Source organism: Ricinus communis, chromosome 6 (genome assembly GCF_019578655.1).
Source record: "Ricinus communis isolate WT05 ecotype wild-type chromosome 6, ASM1957865v1, whole genome shotgun sequence".
Taxonomy (NCBI): Eukaryota; Viridiplantae; Streptophyta; class Magnoliopsida; order Malpighiales; family Euphorbiaceae; genus Ricinus; species Ricinus communis.
Genome location: NC_063261.1, coordinates 25,637,736 through 25,655,435, shown reverse-complemented (window position 1 = coordinate 25,655,435; position 17,700 = coordinate 25,637,736). Strand labels below are relative to the sequence as shown.

Below are 17,700 nucleotides of genomic sequence, written 5' to 3'. Positions count from 1 at the left end.
ATGAGAGATGAGTAGAGAGACACATGACATTGACGTAGTGCTTATGTGCCTCCTCTCACCAACCCTCATCCCCCAGCCTCTCTCTTTCTCTCCCAACCTTCTCTCAATCTTATTGTTTTTGACAAGTATAACCCGCCCAAATCATACCCCACCTTAGGGGGCATCCCACTTACCACTAGTTCTCTACGTGTCATAATCCTACCCGTCGAATCCAAGAAAGATCCAACGGCCTCATGCATTTTCCAACTAACCCGTCGGCCTACCCACCCAACACTCAATGAACCTCTATTTAAAGCAGCCAATTTTGGTGAACAGACTCAGGAATTTTATTGGGTAATCTCACCTGAAAATTCCTTTAGCTAAAACTACTAACATTTTTATTTTTTGTTCACATAGCATTTCCCAATTCATTCATCTTTTTCCCTTACCCTTTCTCATCAATCTTCCAAGCTTTCCAAGAAAAACTTATCCAAGTCCGTCCATATACAATGGAGTTTTCTCATGATGATAATAACAACAATCACGGTTCATCATTGGAATCATTCTGTACTGCTACTGCTGGCCATCATGACCCACTGAACTGGGGCATGCTAGCAGACTCGCTCAAAGGGAGCCATCTCGATGAGGTCAAGCGCATGGTTGATGAGTACAGGAGGCCTGTGGTCAGGCTAGGTGGTGAGACCTTGACCATCGCACAAGTTACCGCTATTGCGAACCGTGATGCCGGGATCAAGGTAGAGCTATCCGAGGATGCTCGAGCCGGTGTCAAGGCTAGCAGTGACTGGGTTATGGACAGCATGAATAAAGGAACTGATAGTTATGGTGTCACCACTGGTTTTGGTGCAACTTCTCATAGAAGAACCAAGCAAGGTGGCGCCCTCCAAAGGGAGCTCATAAGGTAATAATCACAATGATACTTTTCTTTCCAAATTATAAGGTTTCTTGTCTAATAATTCCTTACTTTTTCTATAGATAGCATATCCTTAAAAGGGTAGAATTTAAATTCATGATTACAAAAAATAAAACCAATGGTGCGTTGCCTGGTAGTATTTGTTAGCAACTAGTTGTTAGGATTTTTATTTTTGCTTTTTAAAATAATAATAATAATAATAATATTCTACTCCAGTTCTAAGTAGCATTGTCACGAAGGTACGAGACTGTTTCCTTAAAATGGAGGGCTGTTAGCTTTCTAGTGACCTTCTGTTTCCTTAATTAGGTGAACTGCGCTGGAGGGTCACATACTTCCAGGACACAAATTTAATTAGTTACTTTTAATTAATTAAACATAAATTTTTAATTTTACTATTAATTTTTCTTTAGCTAATTTATTTTAACCGGTTCGAATTCAAAATTCATAATCTAATGAATTTCATATTAATTAAATATATTGGTAGAATTTCGATCTTTTTAAAATCTAGGTATAATTATAAAGGTGCATGCCGCATGAAAGTAAGAAGTATAAAATGCATTTCTCTTTTATTTATTTATTTTAAATGATTTCATGCTCTTCCACTCACCTAGAATCGTTGGAACAACCAGCAATTATATATTTTATGTGGCTGTTATTGTTGCCACTGGTGTTTGGTTATAGCAAGCAGAAATAAAGTGCCAATTTTAATTCAAGGAGAAGATATATGGCATAGTCGGTCCATTAAATTTACAAATATTAAAGCCCTGGTGGCCTCTGAATTGACTTGGCATCTATGCCAGCAAGATTTTGAACATCTGATTACCCGAATTGTTGTTATTTTACAATCTAAGAAAAGTATTTTTCTTTTTTTTAAAAAGATAAATATTAGATGTGAACTCCATGATTCCAGCTAAGAGTAATACATCTTTTCTTTATATATATTAAAAGTAGATATTAATGTGTACTATTATATGAATTTCTTTGAACAGTCTTTTGTTGTTTTTTGAAGTGTCATTTCATTTACGACCAAATTAATAAAATAAAAACATCCAAAATAAAATGATTGATAAAATAATAAAAGAAAGATAGCTACTTCTAGTTGACTTATTATGATCATGATTTAAAAAGAAAATAAAAACTTTTCAACTAAGAGTGCAAGAAACCACCTTCGAGTAAAATGGTATGCTTCATAAATAAATATATATACAGACTAGTATGATGGGTCTTAGAGACTGGGGGACCCCTTTTGAAACCGCAGACTTTGTATTCCAATCTCTGCCAAATTATACTATGATGGGTCTTAGAGACTGGGGGGGGGGGGGGTGATTGGGGACCCCTTGTGGTTAGGAAAGAAACTCACTAGAACATTATATAATCTTGATTCATCAACAACAACAAAAATAAAAATTATTCTACTTGTTTTAAGAAATTGGTGAAACAATTAAATGAAAAACACCAAAGAATTGTAGAACATAAGCAAAGATATAGGTCTTCATGTGACCAAGTCAATGAATCGTAAGTAAAAATATCCAGTCCAAGGAGACAAGTTCTTGATAGATTCACATGTTGTGCCCTTTTTTTTCTTTTTTAAATTTGAAAATTGGGTATTTCGCATCAAATGTCCAAGAAATGTCTTTATCTTTTTCCATATATATAATAAGAACCCAAGTTATTTTCACCACCTAAGTATGATGTGATCAGTTTCATTTTCTTTGGTAATGGAATTCTGGTCAAACATGTTGCAATTTTTAGAAAAATAATGAGTCAATATAGCTAATATTGTCATAATGACTCATTAAAATAATTACAAAAATAATTAGTCATAATTACTTATTAATATTAAGCAAGTCACTGCAATAACACCAACAATTGTTGTAATGATCTCAAATAGACTAGTCTTTTCTCATTTTTTACATGTTCATGTTTTCTTAAGGTTAAATGGTTGTTAAACTCTGACATGGTACTTTGAAAATTTTACTTAACCAGGTTCCTGAATGCTGGGATCTTTGGAAATGGCACAGAGTCTTGCCACACATTGCCTCATTCAGCAACTAGAGCAGCTATGTTGGTGAGAATCAACACCTTGCTACAAGGTTATTCAGGCATAAGATTTGAAATTTTGGAAGCTATTACCAAGTTTATCAATCACAACGTTACTCCATCTCTGCCTTTAAGAGGGACAATTACTGCCTCTGGTGACCTAGTCCCATTGTCCTATATTGCTGGGCTCCTCATCGGCCGGCCCAACTCCAAGTGCGTCGGGCCGAACGGAGAGTCCTTGGACCCAACTGAGGCCTTTACACTAGCTGGGATCAATAGTGGGTTTTTTGATTTGCAACCAAAAGAAGGTCTTGCATTAGTGAATGGTACTGCAGTTGGTTCTGGCTTAGCTTCAATGGTACTTTTTGAGGCTAATGTGTTGGGAATTCTATCAGAAGTTCTATCAGCAGTTTTTGCAGAAGTTATGCAAGGAAAACCAGAGTTCACTGACCATTTGACACATAAATTAAAGCATCACCCTGGCCAAATTGAAGCTGCAGCTATAATGGAACATATTTTGGATGGTAGTTCTTATATCAAAGCAGCTCAAAAACTACATGAGGTTGATCCTTTGCAAAAGCCTAAACAAGATCGGTACGCTCTTCGAACATCTCCTCAATGGTTAGGCCCTCAGATTGAAGTTATTAGATCGGCAACAAAAATGATCGAACGCGAAATCAACTCTGTGAATGATAATCCATTGATTGATGTGTCAAGAAACAAGGCATTACATGGTGGCAACTTTCAGGGTACACCAATTGGTGTGTCCATGGATAACACTCGTTTAGCCATTGCAGCAATTGGTAAACTCATGTTTGCACAATTTTCTGAGCTTGTTAATGACTTCTACAACAATGGGTTGCCTTCAAATCTTACTGGTGGCCGCAATCCAAGCTTGGATTATGGTTTCAAAGGAGCTGAAATTGCCATGGCATCTTACTGCTCAGAGCTTCAATTCCTTGCCAATCCTGTCACTAATCATGTTCAAAGTGCAGAGCAGCACAACCAAGATGTCAACTCATTAGGTCTGATTTCTGCTAGGAAAACAGCTGAAGCTGTTGATATATTGAAGCTTATGTCTTCGACTTTCTTAGTTGCTTTATGTCAAGCAATTGACCTGAGGCACTTGGAGGAGAATTTGAAGAGTACAGTCAAGAACACAGTCAGTCAAGTTGCTAAAAGAGTCTTGACAATGGGCTTCAATGGCGAACTTCACCCATCAAGATTCTGCGAAAAAGACCTGCTCAAAGTTGTCGACAGAGAATACATCTTTGCATACATTGATGATCCTTGCAGTGCAACCTATCCATTGATGCAAAAGCTAAGGCAAGTACTAGTTGATCATGCTTTGTTGAACGGTGAAAAGGAGAAGAATTCAAGCACTTCAATTTTTCAAAAGATTGGAGCTTTTGAGGAGGAACTTAAGGCCCTTTTGCCTAAAGAAGTAGAAAATGCAAGAACTGAATATGATAATGGTAATCCTGCTATTCCCAACAAGATAAAGGAATGCAGGTCATACCCATTATACAAGTTTGTGAGGGAAGAACTGGGTACTGGTTTGCTCACCGGGGAAAAGATCCGATCGCCAGGCGAAGAATTTGACAAGGTTTTCTCAGCAATGTGTGCAGGGAAGCTGATTGACCCCATGCTTGAATGCTTGAAGGAGTGGAATGGTGCTCCTCTACCTATATGTTAAGATGTTTTTATGATGCTCTTTTTTTCCATTTTCTTACAAGTTTACTTGCCATGTTTAATTTGTAATTTAAGAACAAAAGTACTATCAAACTGTATCTCTCAATGTTTTTTCTTTTCTTTTTTAATTCATCAAAGAATGAAATTTTCTTTGTAATATGAAACGAGTTTCTGTACCAAGTGTATAACAAGAAATGCAATCAAGATCAACCGTTCTTTATAACAAGTTTCTCCATATTATTCTTTTGGAATGAGGTTGAATTTAGCCTATGAATTTATTGTATAATCTCAATTTGGCTCCTTTTTAAACTTTTTTTGACAAATTTAACTATAAATTTTATTTTTTTTAGCTCAAATTATTCATTTCAATGAGCATAACTCACTCTTCGTCAAGTTGATAAAAGAATATTAAATTATATTTCTTTAGACAATATTTACAACAAAAGATATTATAAATGACTTTTAAGATTTACTAAATTATTTATTTATTTCATTCAAAAAAATGTTATTCTATTTCCTAAGGGACAATGACTCCACTCTCTCAACTAAAGAATAATTTAAATTAAAAGAGTAAGATTTTGAACTAAAATGGTCTAAAAATTTTTAAAAAATGTTAAAATAAACTTATTCAAGATGTTTCAAAAAACAAATTGAACCTTATTCCTATTCTTTTCTTCACCCCACTAACTATCTTTACAATTTGCATGCTTAATATTTCTGAGCTACTTAAATTGACTTTGACAAAAATAAATTCACATAAATGTTATACTAATCTTATAAGCATTTTAAGCAAGAAATTAAATGTTCATTCTTCAACGAATTCACCTCTAGAAAGGCTATGAAAATGCCATGATAGATCGGTTGCTAGCATAGTAAAACTAAAATAGATAATTTCAGACATAATAAATTATAAAGGTGTTTGGTTCAGATGTTTGATGTAGTTGATAGTTGTTTTTCACCGAATAACTATATTAAAACGTTTGGTAAAGACTTAAGAAACAACAGTTGATAGCTGAGTTTCAATCAGCTGCTGATTATATCAGCTTATTTTAGAGGTTTTTCTTATTAGCCGATAGCTGATTTGATTTTTTAATTTATTTGGATACTATTATCTCTATTAAAACTTATTAATAATAGCTTATTTTAAGTTGATCTCATTTAATTAAATTTTTATATTTTATAATAAATAATTATTATTCTAAAATTATTCTTAATACTTAAATAATTATAATATTTATAATTATAATATTTGAAATTAGAGATTTTTATTAGTGGAATCTAAATTTTAATTCCTATTTCTAAAATAACTTTCATAAATATTTTTAATAGTAAGTACAATTGAGCTAAAGAAAATTAACTATAATATTTTTAAATATTATAAATTATTTTTGTTAATTTGTATCATTGAATGTAATATAATAAAATAAAATATATTTAAAGATAAATTATACCCTCAATGGTCATTTAACACACTAACAACAACTGCTAATAAAATTTTACCAAACGGTTTAATTGATCAGTCACCAACTACTAGCTATCATCAGCTGCCAGGTGCATTGATCAGCTGAACCAAACAAGTCCTAAGTATGTATTTTTTTAACAATAAAAGGTATGTGGTTACAAATTGTAACAAAAAATATATCTTAACGTTAAAAAGTTTTGATTCACAAGGATTTAGCCATCTTCATTCTGATCATCATTATTATATTGCTTGTGTTTGATAATATGAATTTAGAGTTATTTGACCATCAAATCGCAGTTTAAAAAATCATTGATCCAATGAGATCAATTTGATAATTAAAAAATAAAGTTAGAAGTTGTTAAGCTTTAATCTCACATTGTCAAACATAGGCAACATAATGATGATAGCTGATCGGAGTGAAAATAGCTAAATCCTTATATATTGAAACTTTTTAACAGCGAGATACCAATTTTGTCACGATTTGTAACCACATACCTCTTTTTGTCTTTACAAAAATATATATTTAAAATCATAAAGCGGTGAAACCACAATGATACCTTTTTTGTACTTATCCCTAAAAGTTTTCAGAAAGGGAGAGAATTAAAAGAGGAATGATTTATTTTCATTTTTCTTGTAAAAGTTAAAATTGATTACCCTTGATTTAGGTTGTAGAAAGCTTCAACTCATAAATAAATATTAAAATTTAATTAATTATTATTTTTATTTCTATGATTTTAAGTCAAAAATTTAATTAATTTTTTCTATCTTCTCTTTAATAATTATTTATTATATATCCAAACACAAGATGATAAATATTTTATTTCTTTCCTTTCTTTTAACTCCCTTTTCTTCCCTTTAATATATTGCCATGCATAGTATGAATCACCTATCAGGGTAGACGAACACCTGACATGATGATCCTCAAAGATGATTACCTATAAATAAGTTTAACAAAGAAGTCACCAAAGGTGGATCTCTTAAATCTATTATGATGCTTAAATTAAAGATTCAAGAAAGAAGTAGAAGAATATAAATTTATGAGATGAATGTAAGATACCTCAATCATAGGCCAAACCCTCTTTATATAATGCTAAGTTGATCCTTATTTGTATAAGAATAGGACTCATCTCATTATTTGTAGAATGTTAGTCTTCTAGTTAGTTTATATCTCTTTATCTTATTCGGATTTGGTCCCTACAATCTCAAAATATTATTAAGAGTTCTTCTCTTTATCAGGAATGCTTATTTCTATTGGACTTGTGTGATCATCCATTATAGGTTTTGGTTGTTCAGATTTTTTTCATCCTAGTTGGAGATTTGTAATTTATGCATAATTATCACTTGTCCCCTTCCTAGCATATATCAAATATTAATGTTCAGTCTAACTCGGGTATCCTCGAATGATGTTTGTATATTTCATGAGAAAGATTATGTAGAAATGCAAACTCCCTTGAGCAAGATAGGTATTCGTGTCGCGATGTATCTTTAACTGAGTTGCTCGAATTGGCCGGGTATTTTGAATTTTTAAAGTAGGATACGTACCATCCATATTCTTTCCTCTCCTTGTTCTAGAGCTTTTTATCTGTCTTTAACAAGTTCAATTTTGCTCGGTGTAAAGCTTTTCTTGAATTATTCTTCTTAGAGTTCAGTTGCTCAATTTAGAGATTTTCTCACAATTGCTTGGATTACTTGATAGTTGCTCGAATTAAAACTTTTATGATAGTTACTCGAATTAAAGCTTTCTTGATAGTTACTCGAATTAGAGCTTTCCTCATAGTTGGTCATATTAAAGCTTCCCTTATAGTTGCACAGGTTAGAGCTTTTCTTATAGTTGCTTAGATTAGAGCTTTCATGATAGTTGCTCGGTCTATTCTTGTATGATCGGCCTACTATTATCAGTTCGACCTAGTCTTGTTTGCTTGACCTATTCTTATCTGCTTGACCTATTATCATATCGTCTTGCTCTTTTGGGATGCTCATCCTTGCTCTTATATTCTCTTCTATAGTTGCTTGAAGCTTTCCTCATAGTTGCTCGGATTAGAGCTTTCTTGATAGTTACTCGGTCTATTCTTATATGCTCGACCTACTCTTATCTGTTCGACATACTAATATCTATTTGACCTATTTTTATTTGCTTGGCCTATTGTCATCTCATCCTGCTCTTTTGGTTGCTCATCCTTACTCTTATATTCTCTATTGTCCATATCTTTCCTCCTACATGTTCGGTAATATTTGTCTAACTTTATAAAGCTCCATGCTCTCTTCATGAGCTCTTGATATGTATTTGGTAGATCAATGGTGAGAGAGTTTTTGAATTAATGTTGTTTGTCATGGAATTGTGTTTTAACCTTTCCACTTGGACAACTTTTTTTTTAACCTCTCCACATAATTTTCAAGCTCTCTCTTTTTCCTTGACATACTTTTTCAGATCATTGGACCTCTTTTTTGGAAGTACACTAGTGATGAGTGTGCTCAGAATGCCGAAGCTAATTGCTTAAAATCTTATATAAACTCCTCAACCAAGCTTTGATACTACTTCTGAGTAGTATCTTTTAGTATGGTAAGGAGAACTCTGCATAAAATAGAATCAGACACATCTTGGTTTGAAAGTTTGAGACATGGCTCTTAAAATCTCCTAAATTGTTGTATGAATCTAGGACATGCATCTTAAAATGAATAGGGAATTTGGCTATAAGGATGTTTTTTGCCAAAGCATTTCCAACTCTAAAGATATTTTTTCTCAAGCACTTTTTCCCCTTTATTTATTGGAAAGCCTTTAAAATTCTCTTTTTCACGTTATTCTCAAAAACTTACTTCCATTGGGTATTATGGCTCTTTGAACTTAAGCTAGTCTCATGATCTCTTATTATTTGGCTTACCTCGTTATGTTGCTTTTCTAACTGGTTGGTCACATATGGTGTAGTACCTTCTTGGTGCTAGATCATGTTGTTCAGACTTATGGTCCCTTGGTAGGATGAGAATTTGTTTGGATTTTGGTTGTTCCGTGTAGCTAGTGTTTAATAGCTCATCATAGCTTGGCTTAAAAGATTTTAGTAATATTGTTGCATTGCTTGAGCCATAATAACTTGAGTAGAGAGAGCTTGGATGGTTTGTGAAGTACCAAAGACTATTAGTAAATTTATAGGTGTCAAAATGAAAGGTTGTAGGGTATATGAAACTTGTATATATAAGTGTGATGGACTGAGAGGACCATGAGAAATTAAGGAAATAGTGGAAGGGAGACCACCAGATGATTATCCATGTAAGGCCAAAAAAATTGGAAAATTCTAGTGGGTGGTGATGAAATCACTAATGCAGTCAAGATTATAAGTTGAGATTAACCTATGGGTTGAGATGCCCCTAACTGCTTAGGATTGCCAATATTTTTTGGTGGTGGGATGATTGGTGGTGCATGAGGTATTAAAGTATCATTAACGCCTCTTGAAGGATCGACTGGTACAATATTAGTTACAATAAAAGAAATGATTTTTTGAAATATGTTCCCATAGTAAATGCCACTTGATGAATCACCTAGTAGTATAGATGAGCACCTAGCACAATGATCCTAAAAAATAATTACAGATAAACAAATATAACAAAGAAATCACCAGAGGGTGATCTCTTGAATCCACTCTGATGCTTAGGTTAGAGATTTAGAGAATAAGTAAAAGAATATAAATTTATGAGATGAATACAAGATACCTCAATTGTAGGCCAACCCTCCTTATATAATGCTAAGTTGGTCCTTATTCGTATAAGAATAAGACTCATCTTCTTATTCATTGAGTGTTAGTCTTCTAGTCAAGTTCTATCTCTTTATTCTATTTGGATTGATCCCTACAATCCCAAAATGTTGTTAGGAGTTCCTCTCTTTATCAGGAATCCTTATTTGTATTGGACTTGTGATGATTTGTCATAGGTTCGAGTTATTCAAATTTCTTTGTCTTAGTTAGACATATGTAATTTATGCATAATTATCATATTGTATAACAGTGGATGAAAACTTATAAAAATTGTAATACTATTGGTACGACTAACCATGCTTAAGGCTGAATGAGTGATGTTATGTACGTTGAATTACTAGAAGTTGGTGTTGGTGTAACATAAGGCAACAATTAGAATTCAGTTGAAAATGTTAAGGCTATTGTGGTTAAAGCTAATAAAGAGTCGAACAATTCCTCTATGGTTGATCCAGTTATATGGTGCTACTTTAGGTGATAGTTTGATTTTAACGGGAACTTAAATTAATTTATTAAATAGGGAGTTTCTTTTATCTTTTTTTTTTCAGGGATGTAACATTAAATACCAAGCTAAGGCGACTGAGAAGGTCTTACTATAACGGCGAGGTTTACTAAGATGGCGTGATATATCCATTAAAGTGGTTATGTTTTGATATTAGGTATAATTAGAAGAAAATAATTGAAAAGGATATTTTATTATTTAGAAATAGCGTATCAAATTTAATAAATAATTTTTAGATTTTTAAATTTTATTTAGTATATAATATTTAATTTTTTAATTTTAATATTATACTTTAATACTAATTTTAATTTTAGCGTTCAGTAAATTATCAGTCAAATTTGCTGATGTGACGTGAAGTCTAGCGATAATAAAAAAAAATTGAATCAACATCATATTTGTTAACTTAAACAATATTATTTAAGCATATAAAATTATTTTTTTTCAACTTTGGAGTTTTATTAACTTTATGGATTTAATCAATAATATTTTAATAATAAGATCGCTCACTATTTTTAAACACTAAAATTGAATTTAATATTAAAATATAATACTAAAATCAAAAGTCTAAAACTACATATTAGCCTTGACAATAAATACAAAGTATTGAATAATCTCGGGGATAAATTTAGATGCCAAATTTAAATTTAAATACAAAGTAAAAAGAAAAATTCAAAAGCTTGTGCTTTTCTTTTATCAGCCAAAACAAAGGAAATAAAAAGAAAAGAGTATATAACAGAAAAAGGCAAGAACCATAATGGAAGACCAACCATATACCATAGCCCAAAAGTAAACATCAAAATAATGACGCAAAAGACCCAAAAGGAAAAGGCCGAAATTTTCCATCAGAAGGAAAGAAAAAAAGATTAAAAGAAAAGGAAGAAGGCCGAAATGCGGATTGAGGGGGTTGGTGCCAATACCGACACCTTACCAATTGCCAAGTTCCAACAACAGCACCACCCGCTCCCTCTCTCTCTATAAAATCTAACCTACTCCCACCTCTCAAGATCTCACTTCTCAAGAAACAAAAAAAAAGAGTCACTTCTTTCTCTTCTCTTCCCTCGCTTTGTACTCTGTTCCTGCTTCAATAATAAATAATGGCATCATACGAAGGAATTCTTTTGGGCATGGGTAACCCACTTCTCGACATTTCTGCTGTTGTTGATGAAGATTTCCTTAATAAGTCAGTCTCCCAATACACTGGATCTGTTTTCCTTTTTTGCTCTTTATAATTTCCTTTTGTTCAGTATTCTTTAACTTTGATTTTACTTTAATTGGATTTGGTTGTGATCTCAGATCTGTAGCTTCTAAGATTTATTTATCGTTTCTTTACTGTAAGTGTTTGGAATCTTGAAATGAATGAATGTTTGAGCTAAAATTTAATACCAAAAAAAAAAAAGAATGTAAAAGATCTTATCTTTAATTGTGTAAATGCGTTTCCTAAACTTTAGGAATACTAATGTGATGCTGTTTTTCTGGATCCAAATAACACTTCTTTGAAATGGCTATAGTAATGAATTCTAGTAAATGATACATTTGCATCATTATTAGTCCTTTTGTTAAATACCCTTTTAATATTTGTTACTTAATTATATAACAGATATGAAATCAAGCTTAACAATGCTATCCTTGCTGAAGACAAGCACTTGCCAATGTAAGTTTCTACCTTTTTTTTTTTTAATTAAGTTGATGCTTAAACAATTCCATCATGTTGTAAATTTTGAAGGTACGAAGAAATGGCTAACAACTCCAATGTAGAATATATTGCTGGAGGTAAAAAATTTAATTTCATTGATTAGAAGTTTAATGGTGTCAATTTCTCTAGACTTTTGTTTTCCAAGTTATTGAAGAATAAGATCCCTTGATGTCTGTCAACTAATAACTATTGTTTTGTCTTGTTATACATAGGTGCTACACAAAACTCAATAAAAGTTGCTCAGGTTTGCTTCTATTAGCTTATAAAATGATAGTTGTTTTACCTATTCTTCTATTACATGTGATTCATTAGTTAATTCTCCTTCAACTTTTTTGTTTCTTGCAGTGGATGCTTCAAATTCCTGGTGCAACAAGTTATATGGGCTGCATTGGGAAGGATAAGTTTGGGGAGGAGATGACAAAAAACTCAAAGAAAGCCGGTGTCAATGTAAAGATTTCTCTATTCTTAATTCCGTTTTTATGGTTGTCTATCACTTGGAGGATTTATATAAAACGTGTGTTCAGGTACATTATTATGAGGATGAAACTGCTCCTACAGGGACCTGTGGCGTTTGCGTTGTTGGTGGTGAGAGGTCAGTTTTACCTTATTTGCTAAATTTCAGATTTGGATTTTCTCATTAATGTGTCAGTCATTACTACTTGGCAAGATATGTTCAAATTTGATATTGCATTGGTCATCTTTTAGATAAGATTCAATGTAAAAGATTTACATAACACATTCTGATCTGATTGTTTATTTGTTGTAGTTTGATGTGGTAGAGTTTCAATATTTGTGCAGGTCACTAGTTGCAAATTTGTCAGCAGCAAACTGTTACAAATCTGAGCATTTGAAGAGACCAGAAAATTGGGCACTAGGTACTTGTTTCAATTCTTGTTTCTTACACGTTTAGCTTTTTGCTTATTGGTTAGTATGCATTCCTGTTGCTCTAACCTGTATGACACCTCTATATTAAACAGTTGAGAAAGCAAAATATTTCTATATTGCCGGGTTTTTCCTTACTGTCTCTCCTGAGTCCATTCAGCTTGTTGCTGAACACGCAGCTGCAAACAACAAGGTAAAGCACATATCCTTGTTTGGGAAAAAAGTCTTGCTTATTGAACATTGGAGGTCCTAATGACGGTAATGATGCAATTGCAGATCTTCACAATGAATCTTTCAGCTCCATTCATCTGTGAGTTCTTTAAGGACGCCCAGGAGAAAGTTCTACCATACATGGACTATGTCTTTGGGAATGAGACAGAAGCTAGAACCTTCGCCAAGGTTCATGGATGGGAGGTAATTTGTGTCTATGTTTGCTTTCAGTAATCAGAGATTTCCATGCTCTTATTATTACCTTATGGTCTTACCTCACTGATTTTCTTGGTTTATCAGACTGATAACGTTGAGGAGATTGCTAAAAAGATCTCCCAGTGGCCCAAGGCATCAGGGACTCATAAGAGAATTACTGTCATTACTCAAGGTGCTGATCCTGTTGTGGTTGCTGAGGATGGGAAGGTGAAATTATTCCCTGTGATCTTGTTGCCAAAGGAGAAGCTGGTTGATACCAATGGAGCAGGTATGTACTCTTTTTTCCATCTCTAGGTCTTTAGTACTGGAGCACTTGGTATTATTAGTTTCAGTAGTGATGCCTTCAAAAAATGAAGTTCCAGGAATATTATGGCGAGCTTGTTTGGCGCACAAGTACAATAGATTATTGAAAGAGGACCTCCACATGTAAAACTATTAATTCTTCCCATCTGGATGAATCAAGGCAACATTTTTCTCTCTCGTGCAGGGGATGCTTTTGTCGGTGGATTTCTGTCACAGCTAGTCCAAGAGAAGCCCATTGAGGAGTGCGTGAGAGCTGGATGCTATGCAGCAAATGTGATCATCCAAAGGTCAGGCTGCACATACCCAGAGAAGCCAGACTTCAGTTAGGTTGATGTCCGCTCCTACCCTCTTTAGTTTTATAATTTGTTTGAAGAGCATGGTCCCTTTCAAAACTCTATCGTGGCGGCCAACATTATTTGCTCCGGAACCCATATAGTTTGGCAGAGGAGTTTGCTTGTTTTAATATTGTGTTTGTATGTGGTAAGGATCCATCCTTGTTCGCTCCATGGATGAGGATATCTATATGCCCATGATCCACCATAACAGTTTTTCATATTCATATCTGAATGGTGACCGGTTTTGGTTCATTACTTGTTCTTAGAGATTTTAATGTTACCTTGTGCTCGTTGATAATGATAATGTAATGTGTGTAATGATGACATTACCATTATTACTAATGAATAATGGTAGTAATTAGAATATGTAATTATATGGTTAAAATAGATGCATTTTAACTGATCTCTATGGGAACAAGCATTCTAAAGTATAAATAAGCTTAAAAGGAAAAACACTAACAATGAAACAACTGGGGGCAAAGAAAGAGAAGAAGAGGAGCACCTGAAGCTAGCAAGTGGGATATAATGAAAATAGTAATGAGAAGTCTAATAATTTTTGTGTAATTTTATGAATAATATAATAAACTTTTTATATATGTGTGTTTTTAGTTCTATCTTATGAATATTTAATTGGCCATTATATTACTATTTAGGTAACCAGTTATATTACACTAATTATATTCCTATTTATATTACACCAATTATTTCTCATTTTGAAATATATTTGGAGCTGGAATCGATCGGCTCTTCTGGTATCTGAAGACATCATGATTTGCAGACAATTAATATGAATTCTTAGAATTTCGATTTTATCTTTCCTAAAATGAGCAAGGAAGTGGGTGAGGACATGTTAGTCCCACCATGAGAAAGAAAACTAGAACAGCGACTAGGATTCCTTTTAGTTATTGATGCAATAATGCACTACTTGTGCAGGGAGCACAACCCATACCTCACCAGTGACCCCAATCAAGGTAAAGAACCCTTGTCCTACTAATGTTGTAAAGGGATATGAAAGGATTTTTAGGTCATCTCACGTCTGGAGTCTGGACTATATGCCTTATGTTCATATACAATTCATAATATTGTTCTTTTAATACGCTCAGCAGTCAATACCAACCATGGAATGAATTAGGCGGTGTTCTTCTGGCCTAGTCCAAGCGGATGGATATTTTCGGTTCCTAATAAGACAGATTTTGGTAAAAATAAACGAATTTTGTAGGAGTCTGAAATTTGATTTTACTACTCGTATTGGATTCGGGTTAGGTTCGGATTTGAACTCGCGGATACTCGTTACCCGAATCTGACTATGTTAAATTTTATTGCATCTTATTTGGTTTTTATTATTTAGAACATTATTTAAAATTTTATTGAATTTATGCTTGAATTATATTAATATTATTAAATATTTAATATTGGATACTTAGATTTGATTTGTTTATATTTTGTATTCCTTTTGGTTTCATTAATTTTTATTAATATATTTTAGAATTTAATTACTGTAATAAACGGTAAACCATTCAATTACCTGAATGTTCATATAAGTGGGTATGTAACGTGTAGGGTACCCTTTACATATTTAAATATCCATAAAATAGTGTTTAATAGCTATTTGATTTAAATTAGTTTTAATTGGATTCATGTAGTATGCATGTATTCCTATTCCGATTTAGGATGAGTTCAGATAATAAAGGCAATTTCTTAAACGGATTTAGGACGAATTTGGATATGTGTCTTTTAATTGGTTTCGAGTATCCTTTAATGGGTGAATACTCTAACATTTGCCATTCCTAAATATAGGTTTTAGGTGCAGAGGGTTAGGGTGTGATTGATGGGCTTAGGTCAGTTTGGGATAACAGGTAAAAAATGTTATTTTGAATATGATACTAAGCATTTAGTTGATGTCCTCAACAAAACAACTTGTGATGTACCATAAGGAACTTGGCTATCATGCAAGATCAGGTATATATTGGATTGAAATTGAGATATTAGAGTTCAACATACTTATTCGAGGAAAAGAGCAAACGTGCCAGTTGTCGAACGAATATTAGGTTCTATTATCTTGTAGGATGCTATATGCTTAGCTCTCCTCGATTAGATCTTCAGGGTTTTATGTTTAAATACTATACGAGTCTCTTATGTAATTGCCTTTAGGTGTTGTTACCTTCTCTAATGGAAAAATGGATATAGTCGTGGCTCTTATTTCTCTCTCTAAGTAAAAACCTCTGTTGTGTTACCCATCTTAGAGTTTCTGGTGGGGGAACCCTCTTGCGGCTTCGGCCACCAATGTGAAACCCCGTTTTTTCTATTTTTGTGGTGGATATGTTGCCATAGTCGAGTCTGGCTTTTTCTGACTCTCCTACCTTCTTCAATGCTATGGGAGCTATCTTTTGATGGTTGCTGGTGGAAAGGGGGAAGAGACTGTTGGTGCTGGTGTTGGAGGTTCAAGGATTGAAGTCTATCTTCCTTTTTGGCCAAACCTCATTACTATTGGTAGATGATCTAACTCCATCCGGCTATGGCTAGGTTGACTAAGGGTCTTGCTCTTGGGTTGCTAATTTTTTTAGTGGGCAAGACTTAAGTCTAATAGGTATTATTTATGGTGGGTTGGTCCAGCTGCAAACCCCTTTATCTCTATTGTGCTTACTGCTTCTTGGCCACAAACAACAGTGGTGGAGGAGGAGGCAGCGAAAGAAGATGATTTTAGAAAGGAGATACATCAAGAGCATTTTCATAATTTTTCTCCTTCTATAGGCTTGTGAGTCGATCGTTGGACAGGCTTTGGGCCTATTGTTTGTATTTTGGATTTGATACCCGGTCGTAATACTCCTTTGAGGATTAGATTTTATTTGGACTTTAGATCCACTTTTGGTTCCTTTAGCTCGATGTTCCTTGGTTGTATGAGCTTTATTTGTACTGATTTGGGCTTTAAGCCGCTTTTATACTAACATTTCTTTTGATTGAGCAAAAAAAAATATTGAAAAAAGTAATACACTTTATTTACCCTTACAAAAAATGGTCTTACTTTATTCACAAACGAAGAATATGAGCTAAAACAATCGCTTCTGCCATGAGATACTTACTTTTTCCTCTCTTATTAAAACTAGTAACCAACAATTAGTGGCATAATATCTGAATAGTTTATGGATATTATATAAATGGGCATCTGGTATATGCTTGTGTTTTGTTAGTCTCATTTTGCCTTTTTGTTGTAGAATAAAATTGTGATAGATGATGACTGGCCAAATTTTGGTAAAGGCGCTATCCGTATCTCTTGCGAGCCGTTGTATTATAAGATTTATTGGCAGACGAGAGTTGGAGAGGGAATGAAAGAATGACTGATTTAGATGACACGGATAATGACTGATTTAGATGACACGGATAATGACTGATATAGATGACGTAGATTTAACGAAGGAGGCAACTGAGTTTTGCCGTAAATTTCTTAGTATTATCCATTATCAATTTTCAGAGTTTAAAGGTGAAATACTCTAAAAATCAAACTTCTTATGCGATTTACTTCCATTTAATCAAATTTAGTTGTCTTCCCGCACTCTACAGTAGAATTGAAGGAGGAGATAATGGATTTTTCTAAAAGAGAAGGTTCACTGCAAGGTTATTTTAGTAAATTCATGACTATTGTAGGCCTGAGTATTTCTTGGGCTTCAAGTATAAGCCTTTGAATTTAGTGGCTTTTGTACCCTTTTAGATAAACCCT

The 17,700-nt window shown here is 33.5% G+C and overlaps 2 protein-coding genes across 2 annotated transcripts; both read left to right on the top strand.

Moving 5' to 3' along the window:
• Positions 1-314: 314 nt before the first annotated feature.
• Positions 315-4,893, top strand: LOC8273543 (phenylalanine ammonia-lyase G4). The gene is made up of 2 exons (XM_002531631.4): positions 315-898; positions 2,897-4,893. Exons 1-2 carry the CDS (start codon positions 489-491, stop codon positions 4,644-4,646), a joined length of 2,160 nt encoding a protein of 719 aa, XP_002531677.1. The 5' UTR covers positions 315-488; the 3' UTR covers positions 4,647-4,893.
• A 6,340-nt stretch (positions 4,894-11,233) lies between these two features.
• On the top strand, positions 11,234-14,237 carry LOC8273533 (adenosine kinase 2). The gene is made up of 11 exons (XM_002531632.4): positions 11,234-11,526; positions 11,944-11,997; positions 12,070-12,116; positions 12,252-12,283; positions 12,385-12,486; positions 12,564-12,631; positions 12,838-12,914; positions 13,017-13,114; positions 13,198-13,335; positions 13,432-13,615; positions 13,835-14,237. The coding sequence occupies exons 1-11, from the start codon at positions 11,441-11,443 to the stop codon at positions 13,975-13,977; spliced, it is 1,029 nt and encodes a 342-aa protein (XP_002531678.1). The 5' UTR covers positions 11,234-11,440; the 3' UTR covers positions 13,978-14,237.
• Positions 14,238-17,700: the final 3,463 nt, after the last annotated feature.

Excerpts from the sequence above, each read along its gene's own strand:
- LOC8273543 (XM_002531631.4), top strand. The coding sequence starts at position 489 with ATGGAGTTTTCTCATGATGATAATAACAACAATCACGGTTCATCATTG. Across the intron at positions 899-2,896 it reads CTCCAAAGGGAGCTCATAAG|GTTCCTGAATGCTGGGATCT; the intron begins GTAATAATCACA and ends TTACTTAACCAG.
- LOC8273533 (XM_002531632.4), top strand. The coding sequence starts at position 11,441 with ATGGCATCATACGAAGGAATTCTTTTGGGCATGGGTAACCCACTTCTC. Across the intron at positions 11,527-11,943 it reads GATGAAGATTTCCTTAATAA|ATATGAAATCAAGCTTAACA; the intron begins GTCAGTCTCCCA and ends ATTATATAACAG. Across the intron at positions 12,117-12,251 it reads TGTAGAATATATTGCTGGAG|GTGCTACACAAAACTCAATA; the intron begins GTAAAAAATTTA and ends TGTTATACATAG.